Consider the following 14,735-nt stretch of genomic DNA (forward strand, 5'->3'; position numbering starts at 1 on the left):
ATAAAGATAAACAGATTTATCAAGAATTATTGTCCTTAAGTACTGAGGAAACTAATGGTCTTATAACAACTGCATTTGTCTCTTCTTTTGTGTTGTCCTTATTCTTTTGTGAAAATTCCCAGTGTTTTATTATAAAATGTATCACTGTACTGAAAGAATGTAAGTGTGGACACAAAAGTTATTTTTAAATCCTAATAACAAGTACTGTATATAAAAATCCACTCTCATTGAAAGATATACATCAATATGCCATTGCTATGATTAATATTCCTATACTCTAATACTGAGACACTAAATTGATAAATAAATTCATTCTGAGTATTCTTTGCTAATTTCCACTCTTTATTGTTATCTTTAATAATTTTGGGCATTATTATTATTTTTTTTTTATCATTTTGGGCATTGCTTTTATTTTGATAATTATTTGTATAATAGCACTAAGATTTTTTTTTCTGAAAAATCAAAGGATGGGGTAATCAGGTGAGGTTATGTAGGCCTACCAAATGACTAATAAATAAATAAATAATAATAATAATACCAATAATAATAATAATAATAATGGTGTCTATGGATAAATGCAATTTCAAAATCACATACGATGCAATTTCATTAAAACAAGTTCTCTCACTCCAGTTTACCAACACAATAACTTGTAACAATCCTTGACATAATTTCTCGCTGTATTCAAATAGCAAAGCTGATCTGATACTGTCTTTAGATTTGCGTATTTCGTTTATTTGATTATCTGACCGTCACACAGTAATAACTACTATCTGTTTTACCGAACTATATAAAACACTATCCCTACTTTAACTGATGAGAAATATGAATGGAATTTATGTGGATGATCTTAATAAAAATAACTTACATTTGATTTGTTCATGTGCCTATTTTTTTCAATCTTTCAATATCAGTATATAGAAATGATACCAAATAAAGTCTTCTTCATGAAAGAGAATGTTGAAAGATTAATATACATCTCACTTAGCAGCGGATGGCATGATTTGCTGCAAAGGCAGAGTCGGTCATAGATACGGATGGCACAGTGCCAGACAATGTAAACCAGCCATCCTACTGCACAAATATTTATTTAAAACTGCGATCAATGGGTCAAAAGTCTTAGAGATGCTAGCTTTACAGATTGTCAAGTTTCATATGGTGACAAAATATATGATTATTATTTTATAAGATATAAACTTGAACATGAAATCAAACATATAGATCACTCACATAGTTCATGTGCAAAAACAAAACAAAAATAAGGATGAAAGATATCAAAATTGTAGTAGTTTAGCATAGGAAAATCAAAACCTGGAATTCCTTTATGTTTAAACAGCAGCTTTATCGGCATTGTGTTTTTCTGGCCAACTCACATAAATATCTTTCTCTAGTTGTACAGGACTCAAATCCTTCTCAGTAAACTTCCAAAAACTAACCTGCAGTTTTATCTATTTACAAGAACCTATAGTGATGCTTACTTGGGTGTTGGGAAAATAGGTGTATTTGTGAGAGTAAACAAAATCACCATCTGCTATGTTCGTTATTAATGTTTCTATACTTCCCATTTTATCTTCCATCAAAAGATGAACCCCTTGATGATAAGCAGCCTATGTACCAGTAACAAAGATTTTGACATATCAACCAAGCATCATGAGATTATTCCGTCTCTGCCATCAAAATCGCTGTGACGAGTGGTGTTAAAGAGTGAATAAATGATTTAATTTGTATCTGTAGCTTCGATTAGAAAATAAAGTGCTCCCAGTTTAAAATTCAGACTTGCGAATAAGTGCCATATCATAAGAACCTGATCTATTATGAAAATGGACCTTTTTGAAAATGAAAACATTATTGTGTAACAAATCACATGCATTTATTATCAAATATGTTGCTGAAGTTACAGTATATATATATTCTAGTGTTTATTTTCACATCATACTTTCTTTTAGTCATGCAAAAGATTAAATATAATTTACAATATAATTTTCAGCAGTATCTCTTAGGAACAAGTGCAAATCAAGATTACAACACACTACTCAAATGAAAAAAAAAATCATAAGACAAACCTGTATGGAATGAATAGATTCAGAAAGATAATACATTTCCTTTTTACATTATACAGAATTCACCAGAGAAGCTCTCCTGTACATGTGACAAAAAGTTATTAAACAACATCGTAGAGTGTAAATATTGCTCGACAGGAGACTTGTGGGAAACGGCTAACTCCGACAGAGCATGGCTTACTCCACGTTCAAAACCATCTGATGAAAAGAAGTCTCAACATAAAAATACACAATGATTTAGTTACAACAAAATCTCGTAACATAGCTACATCTCTACTAATAGAGAACTATGCCCCTCTTTCAGCCTCACATCTTAAAAGCAAATGCATTAACTTGGTCTCATTGCCAGCAGATGACATCACATCAGTCGCTACGACACTGATGTAGTTTGTGTAAAAATGGCATTATATCAGAATGCCTCTTTCTAAAAGCTGAATCAAAATTCAAAATGAGGTTTTATTAATCTTCAACTAACTCTTTGAAATATCCAGCAATAAACAATCATTTTCTCAATTACAATTACTTTATACATAATTTTCCTTTGTAATCTTTTAAACTACACATTTCCTTATCAATATCTAAGACAAACATATATGTGATATGTGTAAGTGAAAAGAGTAATTCCAGATCAGATCATCTCTTGGATAAAAAGATTTCATACCAAGACAACTAAAGAAAAGAAAATATTTGACTGCATACTGTTCAAATACTACATTCTATCTTTAGCAAAGGTCTTTCCCTTCTCCTGGCATACTCTTGTAATGCACTTACCTAACTGTACTTTATAGTAATAATATTCATAGAAAGAAAATTGCTATGACAAATATAACAAAGAACCCTTTTAATTCAGCTGCAGAAACCTCTTGAATTCATTACATTACCAGTGTCGCAATCCCATAATCAGACTTAATAACTTGTATATCCGGGACTTGAATTTCCTCTTATAAAAACCCTCTTAATTATTGACTTTGATCTTTTAAAAACAGTCGGTGTTGCCAGGCCTATTGCGTCATCAATGGTTGCTTGCCACCATCACTGTCACGATACATCCTCCTGTTATTAATATCTATAAACTACTTAATTGGTCTTCTTGTATTCTATTCTCTCCACTTTTACTTCGTCTCCGACAAGCTGGTAGACATAGGTCACCACCGTGGAACTCTGGATGTCCATCAGAACGAAGGAAGGTGTGATGTCCCTGTTAGAGAAAAGGATGTATTACTGATGTTTGTAAAAAAAAAGAAAAAACAGAAAAAGTGAGCAAAATGTCCAGACTGACACACACACACATATTTATTTGTATATATTCTGAAATTAGAACTGCATTATATATGCTATCTTCCCTAAGTTCTATAAACCTAGGTCCATGACCAATATAATATAGCTTGGCATATATAAACCTCTTGTTCAACTGTATGATTCTTGACAGTTATTAAGCAGTTTTGAAGTTCTACATCTGATCAAATAATAGTATACCAGGCCTAAAAGACAATGAAAAAACAAAACACAACCTTACTTCTTTTAAAGCATAGTATACAATGCCTATCAGATTAAATACCATGAATTAATAATCATATCAGATCAAAGAATCTTGGCTACCTAAGAGTGAGAGACCAAACATGCTTTCTATTCAGCTTGAAACAAAAGCAAAGTGATATAGGCATTAATCCCTAGTGCTGTCATCTCAGACTGTCAAATATGAGGGATAACAAATACCCTTAGTACTTGCAACAATATTCTCTGCCATCCCTATTTACAAGGTATTCTATATAGGTCTCTGAGTATGCTTATTCTAAATAAATCTCAATACCTAAAAAAGCTAAAATTTCCTGAATCCAATACATCAACATCATTCAGTAAATCTAATTCTATATCACAGCTTATATAACAAAATAATGAAATTAACATTCACCCACAGATTAACCCATTGGCAGTGGATGGCTTGATTTGTTGTAAAGGTAGAGTCGGTCATAGATGCAGATGGCACTGTGTCAGACATGTAAACCAGCCATCCTACTGCACAAACATTTATTTAATACCGCGACCAATGGGTTAAGAGAAACAACTTACTGGTCTAAAGCACTGTAGGCGCCTGTGGCCGACCCAGGATTTATAAAGAACCGAGATTCTGCCTCAAAGGCTTCAAATCTGTGTGTGTGACCTGAGATGAGAATGTCAGCATCTAACTGTCTTGCAATGAGAGACAGTGCAGCTGGGTCTCCCCATGGTACAACTTGATGCCCGTGACATAGCCCAATCCGAAACTGACCGACTGTGACCACTTTCTGTTCAGGATAATTTGTCTGGAAAGAAGAGATGAAAACACCTGGTATAAGAAAGACATTCTCAGTGAAGAAAACAGAAGAAGAAAAATACAAGAAAAGATAATTCTCTAACTTAAATACCTAAAATGACAAATCAAAAGATGGAAAATACTTGTAAAAGTCCTTACCTCGTCAAAATCCCCTCGGACAACGTGTACATCTGAAGCAAGGGTCTTGAGGTAGTCATAACTTTCTTTTGTGCAGAGATTTCCCGTACACAGAATATGTTGGATGCGTCCTGGTACCAACAACTTCTTGAACTTGGCCGGCAATGAGCTGACGCGATGGGGGATGTGAAGATCGCCAAGCACGAGTACCAACTGCAAGATGAATTAGTCAGTTAGTCGGTATCAAATGTGTTTAGCTGCAGATAAGGAGGGAAGAAGGAAGTGGATATATAAGATAGGGGAATGGAGTAGGAAAAGTGTAAAGGCAACAGAAAGGGAAGGAAGCTCAAGGAAAAGGAAAAGGGAGTGGGAGTGGAAATAGGAGAAGGAAACGGAGAGTGAAAAGGAGAAGGAGAGAGGGAGAGGGAAAGGGAGAAGGAGACAGGGAGGGAGAAAGGGAGGAGACAGGGGGAGGGAAAAGGAGAAAGAGGAGTGAGAGAGAAAAAAGGAGAGAGAGACAGAGAGAAAGAAGAGAGAAAATGATGAGCAGAGGGAGAGAAGATAAAGAATTAACCCATTGCAGATGGGGCGCCTAACGACGTAACTGGTTGTAAGGGTGGGCGGTCTACGACACTAGTGGCACCGGCTAAAAATTAGAGGGACGGAGAAAGTGTTTTCTCCGCCCTCTAGGTAGCGCAGACTAGCCCAAACAATATTATTCCATAAATCCAACAAAAAATGTGGGTTTAAGCTGACTTTGGAACCCTGTAGCTCTGGAACTAGTTCTGTTACGGCGATAATATTTTATAAATGTGTGCGCGCATCCACTGTGAGCAGACCTCAATGTTGAGTTATGTACGCATTGACACCCATCTTTTAGGCCTAATTGGTGCTAACACGTATGTCATGACACCAGTAAACAATGGGTTAAAGTCTTTAGGTGTCAAAACTTCTGAGTAACTATTACAAAAATGGACATGGTATTATCACATATGAGTAACATAACACAATATTTTCAGGGAATCAGCATTTCTTTGGATGAAAAACCAGATAGTTGTTCTGAATAAAACTGCATGAAGCAATGTTAGGGCCTCTACACTTCAATCTCTGGCAAAAGCCGGCTTGGAATGGTTTCTTATTTGTCGTAACATCACCAGGGTCATCAAATGGATCTATATTGTCAAGTTATAAGCCATTTTCATAATGGAAGTTTGCTTGCCTCTGCCAGAGTGCAAAAGCTGCAGCATCTTTAGACTTTACTACACAACTGTGATAAGTAGTTGTAGTGCTGCTTACCCTTTCTGCAGATTATATCTAATAAAAACATTATTCATTCTAATCATCCATAAGTAAATCAATGCATTTTTTATCTTCTATCTTCATATTCTCATTCGTCCTATTCTGTCCATTTACCAAATATGATCTAAGATGAATGAAGCACATAGGACTATACATATGCAGAAACCGAGAAAGAATTACCATTAAGAAATACCCAAATACCTCACAAAGAAACGAAAACAATAGCACACCCACTCAAAACAATACCAGCAAACCTAAAAAAAGTAACACAAGAAAACAAATCTAGAAAAAAACAACACCTGAATAAATAGCTGAAAACACCCACATCCAGAAGATACCTTGAGGTCACTCTCATAAACTCCCTTATATTCACTATCAACAAACCCACACCACCAAACACCAACTCCTATACCACCACCGGACATCAAATCACATCACCAGGTAGGAAAAACAGACCTAAACCCACAAACAGACCGAGAAATTAGACGAAAAAGAGGCCGGAAAATACAAACCATCTTGACAAGTGGGAGGATCAGCTGATGCCTTTGTTATGGTCGCTCCTCCCGCTCATTATTCAGGAATTTATTTTCTGCTGTTTTAAATCATTTTGGAGTGTTGGAATGACTTGAATATTTATTTTTTGAGGGGGTATTCTATTGGAAGATATAATTAGTTTTTATTATGGGATGTACTTGTGATTTATGATAAGAGAGAGGAATTTAAACTGATTAATGTGATCCGGTTTGGATGCGAGTTTTGCCTTTAGTGTATTGTTTATTAATGCTAATATTATTATAGTGGGAAACAAGTTACATAGAAGGCATGGATGTGTCTAAATACAGCGACTTATGAGCTATAAGCTGTTCAAAATAAAAATTTCAGCGACATAGACTGAAGAATATTCTCTTATTTCCTACTCATGTATTAGCTTCAACAAATGGGAAATATCCACTAATTACACATATCGATCTAAATCAAATAGAGAAACAATATAGCTTTAACATATTTATATAATTAATTAACCAAAATATAAATCTCCCTCAGTAAAACATTACTTAATCTACACAACGTAACCCGACATTATGCATTGATACTTTGAAGACAAACTTGTGTATACAAGTCGCAGGGAAAACTCTCCTTTATGTCATTAAATACGATAAACAGACCATGAAGTGTGTTATACCCGGAATCAATATAAAAGGTAATTCAAAATACACCCGTCTGTACATATGTTAGTCCTTAACACTGGCTATTTCTTATGAAAACTAGGGAAATATTGAGCTCTGGATGTCTTGCTCGTAATAATGCCGTGCAATAAATTAATTCTTAATTGTTTTAGAAAGGTTATTGGCTGTAAGGTTTAATTATTATGTAATGAGAGGTGAAATTGCGATTTCTTGTTACTATGACTTGACTCTGGTATGAGTAGTTAGCTTTGTATGAATCAATATGTACTTTATGTTCTATAAGATTTCAAAACTATCATTGTATCAACTATACTTTTCTTTTATTTTTCTTATTACTAGACCTACTTTTTTTACGTTCTTGGGCCTTGGTTTTATGTCAGGGAAGTTGTTTAATGTTCTCTCCTCTTTTATATACAGCTAATAGAAACAAAATTACCTTTTGCACGGACAAATTCAGGGTTTACGTACTACGTGATTGGTGCCAGTTTTCCAAATGCATTGCTTGATAGAGATTATACCATTCTGCTCGTGTGCATGTGATGTGATTAGTGTTTTTTTATTTTTTTTGTATAGAATGACAGGTATGAAGTATTTTACATGACCAATATCACGCAACTGATACTGTAGCAAGGTTTCCATATCATCGGCAGGTCAGAATATGTGATCAATAGAAAATTATGTCAAATATCACCACATTTAAGTCAAGAGAATGCCAAGGTAGATAAAAAAATACTAATAGGTAGATGTTAACAAGACGCCTGCGGGACTTGTAAATGGTGACTTTTTCTCATATTATCATATTATCATTCAGTACGAATTGATTTGAAACTTGCTTTGGCTGTCAATAAGAAGGCCTACAGTCTAAAGGCAAACTTTATTGTGGCAGAACATCAAGTCATCACTGCAGCCTCCACACATCAGAATAGATTGCTAGAGAGGTGTACAAGTTTGTACCTTCCCAGAATATATGTGATTGAGGTTTGTTGACCTTTGCTAGAGTGCTGATAGGCATGGAGGTTATGCAAACAGTGCATAGGTTAGTAACAGTTACTTGGGTGTCTCCTAAACATTTAGCATTTAACCCAATGATGATGGTGTGTCACACCTGTGTGACACACCATCGTGCTTGATGACGGGGCGACACACCAGTGTGATATCCCCGAGGCGATATTACTTAGGCCCGGCGAAGGGGGTTGCCAGTTCTCGCCAGGCCCGTCGGGATTGGGTTAACAATTGATTTCCTAATTTTTTGTTTCTATTTTATTCCATTATTTCATTTTTTCACTATTACAAAATGTTCACATGTTGTTAACCCTATGACGACGGTGCGTCACACTCGTGTGACACAGCCAAACTCCCGATGCCGGGGCATCATGCCAGTGTGACAATTTCAATGCAATATTGCAATCGCCCAGCATAGGTGTCTTCGCGTAGCGAGTGCCCCGTTGGGAAAGGGTTAATTGACACAAAAAATGTAACGAAGAAATGTACCACGACTTGCTAAATACCACGTCATCTCCGAACAAATTATCTTTCCTGCATGGAGAGAGTGACCGACCAAGTCTACCAAAATTTCTCACAGGACTAAAAGAGAAAAAGAAATAGAAAGAAAAAACAAAGCAAAAAAGACAGTTGATAGATATATTTACTAAATAAGCAATGGCAGTTGTTTATATGGTATTGACTTTCGTTACCATATAGCTACCAACAGAGAACAAGGTCATATGATGATATATAGTGTTATTTTCCTTTCTGCCAAGCTGTTTATGTGTCAATTTTGTTTTATAAAGACCCATGATTAAAATACATTATGTATATATTATTAAGAAATCACATATTTTCACCCCTTTACGATAAAAATAACCAGTTTTGAAAATTTACTTGATTTTTTAATATGGATATGTTTTTATAGAGGGATATAATAATGATGTTACATATAAATTGAATCATTCATGCTAGTTGTCAATAATATTTACAGTGCCATAAATTAGTGTTTTTTATTTTTATTTTATTTTTTAAAATTATTATTATTATTATTATTATTATTATTATTATTATTATTATATTTATACATTACTATAGAAAATCTGTTTATTGTGTGGATCATAATCTTTTTGTAATATACTTTTTTCTTTTCTTTTCAGTGTTTGTGTGGATTATAATCTTTTTTTAACATATTTTTTTTCTTTTCTTTTCAGTGTTTGGAAGAGCAATCCATTCCTTAGCAAAGATTGGAGAAGAATTATATGTAGAACCAAGTACAAAGGGTAAGGACAAAAATTATTTTTACTTGTTATGGTTTAGTAGTTAGAATTAAGTATAAATCAAATATGCATTGAAAAAGAGTATAAATATGAATATGAATACTAATATTGATATATAACTGTATGTATAGGTGCATATGAATATATATAGATTTATATAAATATATGTAAATATGTAGATATATAGATATATATTAATATGTAAATATATATAAATATATAGATATATAGTTATATGAATATATAGATATATAAATATATAGATATATAAATATATAAATACATAAATACATAGATAAATAAATATATAAATATATAGATGTATAAATATGTATGAATATAAAAATTCATAGATATATGAATTTATGAATATATGAATATATACATATATATAAATAACTATATAAATAAAAAAAAAAAAAAAAAAAAAAAAAAAAATATATATATAATATATATATATATATATATAATATATATATATATATAAATACATACATATACACATATATATATATAGACACACACACACACACACACACACACACACACACACACACACACACACACACACACACACACACACACACATATTTTTAGTGTATCTCAAATTATTTATATGGTTGATGTATATTGTTCTGAGGCAAAGATTATTTGAGAATTTTGTTGTGATAGGCTAGATGCAACATGTCAAAACTATATTTCATTTAATTTTTTTGGACAGTAATAAGCATATACCTATTTTATCATTAGTATTGAAGACTTGTTTTGTCAACTGAGAACTCTTACTTTGTTTGTTTGTTGAGAGAATGCTATGTAATTCATATAAATAATGCATAATTGTAGATCAGGTAGATTAATTAACATTTATATGATGCAGATAGATATGTAATAATTACATTAAGTAATAGAATAGCTCCATATCCCTTTATTTCCTTTTTAAATATGTACCTTGTGATTGCAGGTGTTGCCTTTCGAACTGTCAATACCTCTCGCTCGGCTTTTGCATCGTACACATTCAGCTCCAGCTTCTTCTCGCAGTACGATGATGGATCGCTTAGCCAAGGAAAGGATGCTGGGGAGGAAACTGTCAAGTGCAAAGTTGCCATGAAGGTAAGGCTTTTTATTGAACGAAGTGTTTGTGTGAATGAGTGAGTACATGAGGTACTGTGTGAAGGAGTGTTTAGTTAAGTATGTGTTTGTGAATGTGTGTGTATGGGTGTGTATAGAAGATTCATGCTGAGCAAATTGGAAACGGACCTAGATGGGAATGATTGTGTGTTTCCCGTTTATTGTTTTCCATACAGCTTGTAAGTGTGGTTGTACATTGATGGGTTGATGTTTCCCTAGTCCAAAGCTCAGTTGGCTAAATGAGTCTCTATGCACAATTAAATTCACCTTGACTTGTATGGTTCCTGAGATTTCTTCAAGAAAAAATACTTATAAAGCACTTCCTACATCCTTTTATTTTATATTAGCTAACAGCATTTACTTGTTAATAAATTTATGACTTAACATCTTTCAGGCATGCTTAAATGTCTTCAAGTCACTGGCTACATTAGAGCGCACAGTTGAACGTTGTAAAATAACTCTGGACGGTGAGGAGGATAAGCTAGGAATCCAGCTCAGCTGTCGACACGGAATCAACAAGACCTACAACCTCTCTTTCATCGAGTGCGAGACCCTTCAGGTGCGGCTTCTAGACTTCCTCTTTTTTTTTTTTGTCTTCCCTCCATCTTCCTTTCGTTATGTATCCCTTTTTTTGTTCTTCCTTTTTTTTATTGTTATTTCTTTTAAGTTTATTATTGATGCTAGTTGAGTGAATGTAAATCACAATTTTAAAGGTTTCATTGAAAGAATTTAAAAAAATAATAATAAATTGATCCACTTTCCACAGGCTGTGTTTGACAGAGAGGCTTGCCCAAACTACATTCAGAGTCAGTCGCGAGTGTTGAGTGACGCCGTTTTGAATTTCCAGCTCAATCAGGATGAAATTACGCTTTGCGTTTCACCTGAAAAAATCATTATAAGGAATTATGTTGAAGATGAACCAGGTATGTGGTGTTATGAAGTGTTAGAGTATCTTGTCTCCTTGTGAGGAGGGATGGGTGTGTGTGTGTGTGAGAGAGAGAGAATGAATGAGTGAGAGAGTTCTTTTAAGAGTTTGGGAGCTTAAAACCTACTTGTACATGTATATCAACTGTTTTAGCAGTGCTGTCTATTGTACCTCAGTTTGCAAACTGCTGACTCCATATATTAATCTTTATCTATGCTTTTTTTGCATAATATTTCAGTATAGTATATAGAAAGGCTGAAATCCATAAATGTGTTGCATGTTGATAATTCAGTATCTACCAAAATTTATATTTCATATTATTTGCATTGGATTCTGTGTAACTTCTTTCTGTATTAGCCAATAGTAAACATCTCTGATTATTTCCAAAAGCTTTCCACATGCACGATGAGAACAGCATTCGGATGTCTCATTTCACATTGAGTAGGCAACAACATGGCTGTCGCAATAATCAAATACAAATCGTTAATTTCAGATCCAGCAAAGGCCATTCACACCGTTCTTACTCTCGAGGCCGGAGAGTTTGACAGGTATAACATCACAAGTGAGGGGGAGGTCACCTTTTGCCTTAAAGAGCTCAGAGCTGTTCTCACCTTTGCCGAGCCTGTTAATCTACCTGTTACCTGCCACTTCTCTGATCCTGGCAGGTGAGTCACAGAAAAAAAGTAATGTTTTTTCTTTAGATGTGATAGCAAACTGTGACAGGAATGAGTGGTTAGGTGTTTTTTGCAGTGTTTGCAGTTATGATAGGAAACTGCATACTTATACCCACATTTATGCATTCATACTGTACAATAGTTTTTTTGTTTTTTTTGTTTTTTTTATGATACATTCACATTCATGCATGTTCTCTTTCATGCTCCCATGTTGTACACTCAGTGCAGGAACCTGCACGCACGCACGCACGCACGCACGCACGCACGCACGCACGCACGCACACACACACACACACACACACACACACACACACACACACACACACACACACACACACACACACACACACACACACACACACATATATACACATACACATACACATACACATACACATACACATACACATTTCTACCCAGAGTATATAGAAAACTGTATACCTTTTCATAGTAAACAGCAGAATAGTTGACATGTAAAACTTAAATATACTGTTATACTCTTTATTGAAAGAGTGATCACATAGCTCTGTTACTGTATGTACCCTCACACCTATTTCGCCTTTATTCCAGCCCAATTATCTTCACTGTGGACAACAGACCAATTTTTGAAGGAACGTTTGTCCTAGCCACCCTAGCAGAAAAGTCTGATTCCCAGACCTCCAGAAGTCAAAGCACAAGCAAGCAAATGGCACGAACAACACACACTCCAAAGTCTGTTCCTAGGATACCTTCGTGTTCACAAACCTCCATGAATAGAAGCCAAAGTTCCACCTTTGACAACATGAGAAGCGAACAAGCATCTCTGCGGAGGTCAGACCACATTGGGGAGGTTTCAAGTCGCCTTTTTGAGAAAAGAGGTCGGTGGAATGTAAAGACCAGTTTGTTTGTATGTAGTTGATATGAAGTAAAAATGTGTTATGATTCGATGATTTGAACGTCAGTGTTGATTTCTGAGTGTATTTTGTTTTATTATGTATGACAAATAGTGGTTGTTTATACTGTCTTTTAGGATTTTTTTTTTTCCCTTGGTCTTTTTAATTGTTCATTTATTTATATTTGTCTTAGTTGCATTCTTCATCTCCATTATATATCTGTTCCTCTTCATCAACATCTTCATTTTTGTCTTTCTTTACTCTAGATATATTTTGTTTTCTTAGTATTTATATTTTAAAGGATATAAAATTACCTTTAAGGGTCACTGACATTATGTTCTCTCATTACAGCTAGCATATCATCTGCCCACAACAACTCCTCTCTCCAAACGAGCAGTCAACGTAGCCTAGCGAGTAAGCCCATCCCACCGCCCTCCCCCCTGGGCCTTGCACGGGCCAGCACTACCAACGGCAACACATCCCACCTAGACCTTTCCATGCGAGACGACTCCCTCCCCGACTTGAATGGGGATGAAAAAGAAGGAGAGGAAGAGGACATCCCTGGCACGCCGCCTGCCAAGAGAGCGAAAAAGTTCATCTTCCAGCGGTGCTTCGAGTCGACCTTCAACCCGGAAAATGTACCCGGACACAACAATGTTTTGGCTGAGGACTCGGATGATGGCTTTTGAAACTGCCCCTTTTCTGTTTTTCACTCATTTTCTCCCATTTCCTGTCAATATTCATTGCTCATTCCTCTTTCTTTGGCTCAGTATTTGTATGGAAGGAAGGGAGGCGTCTGCTCAATTTCAAAAAGATTTGCGAAATAAGCAGTTTTAAGAAATATTCGATGGTTGTTGCTTTGAAGATGGCACTGCAGTGGATTGCCTATTTTTTTAGCCACAACATTTGTACATAAGACAAAGAAAGAATTCCAGTGACCTCACAGTAGGTTTGCATTTTCTTTAGATACGTGGACTTTGATCGAAGATATAATTTATACAAACTTCCAGGAATCGACAATGTGAATCAGGGAATTAGTCAGTATAGAAATAAATTTCTAGTGATTTGTATTATTCCCATTTGGTACATGAACTGTTTGTAAGAAAACCTTTGTATGGTACTGTTGAAATTACCTGATCTGCATAAACATGTTTACATCTCGTTAGAAATAGATATTAGTGAATGTTACATCAGTTTAGGGAGATTTGTTGATGAACTAACACTCCCAGGAACAAATTATCTGTGATATATATATATAATTATTTAAGGATCATCTTTCAGTGACATGGCAGAATGCCTAATTATTTATGTTATTTTTTACATGTAAATGAAATAGTTTTGTATCATTTGTAATGTATCATTATCCTTCATTTATTGACTAGTCCATAAGGGGTGACGGAAATATTTCCAATAAACAGCAGGGATTAAGAGTGAAACATGGAGAGTCGGAAGATACCTATGCTTTTGCCAAAATGATTTAAAATGTGTAATCTTAATATTACAATGTATTAAAAGTCACAGAAACATTAGAAACAATAAAGATATCAATTCAGGACAACAAACAAAAGTGTAAAGAACATCACTAACAAGAAACAAAACCAAAATATCCCTAATTATTTATCATAGTCACGTGATTACAGAAGATATCATACACAGCCTATGAAAAAAATTATCTCCCTATTACGTTCTCAGGAGTTTTTATACAAAACTCTGAAAAACAGATTTATTCACTATTTTTAAGTAATACTTGATGCTAAATCTCCCGAGTGCATCTAACTTATCTGCAACAGGCGTAACACACTACTAAAGGCTGCAATGTTCCAGTTCCAATAAAATTGCAATGATAAAACCAGAGTCAAATAGTTTACGCACTATAATTGTGTATAGACAAGCGT

General features: G+C 34.6%; 2 protein-coding genes across 2 annotated transcripts; one reads left to right on the forward strand and one right to left on the reverse strand.

The window, feature by feature from the left end:
• Window positions 1–1,845: 1,845 nt before the first annotated feature.
• On the reverse strand, window positions 1,846–6,421 carry Vps29 (vacuolar protein sorting 29). The gene is made up of 4 exons (XM_043007065.2): window positions 6,303–6,421; window positions 4,513–4,704; window positions 4,131–4,363; window positions 1,846–3,258 (listed from the first exon to the last, which is right to left on the reverse strand). The coding sequence occupies exons 1-4, from the start codon at window positions 6,303–6,305 to the stop codon at window positions 3,138–3,140; spliced, it is 549 nt and encodes a 182-aa protein (XP_042862999.1). The 5' UTR covers window positions 6,306–6,421; the 3' UTR covers window positions 1,846–3,137.
• A 448-nt stretch (window positions 6,422–6,869) lies between these two features.
• Window positions 6,870–14,188, forward strand: Rad9 (cell cycle checkpoint control protein Rad9). The gene is made up of 8 exons (XM_043007066.2): window positions 6,870–6,991; window positions 9,176–9,244; window positions 10,203–10,351; window positions 10,764–10,928; window positions 11,136–11,292; window positions 11,788–11,959; window positions 12,539–12,825; window positions 13,192–14,188. The coding sequence occupies exons 1-8, from the start codon at window positions 6,958–6,960 to the stop codon at window positions 13,527–13,529; spliced, it is 1,371 nt and encodes a 456-aa protein (XP_042863000.2). The 5' UTR covers window positions 6,870–6,957; the 3' UTR covers window positions 13,530–14,188.
• The last annotated feature ends 547 nt before the right edge of the window (window positions 14,189–14,735 follow it).

The sequence above is a fragment of the Penaeus japonicus genome, unplaced genomic scaffold (genome assembly GCF_977035675.1).
Source record: "Penaeus japonicus unplaced genomic scaffold, GWHDUDI00000001_assembly GWHDUDI00000019, whole genome shotgun sequence".
In the NCBI taxonomy this organism is placed as follows: domain Eukaryota; kingdom Metazoa; phylum Arthropoda; class Malacostraca; order Decapoda; family Penaeidae; genus Penaeus; species Penaeus japonicus.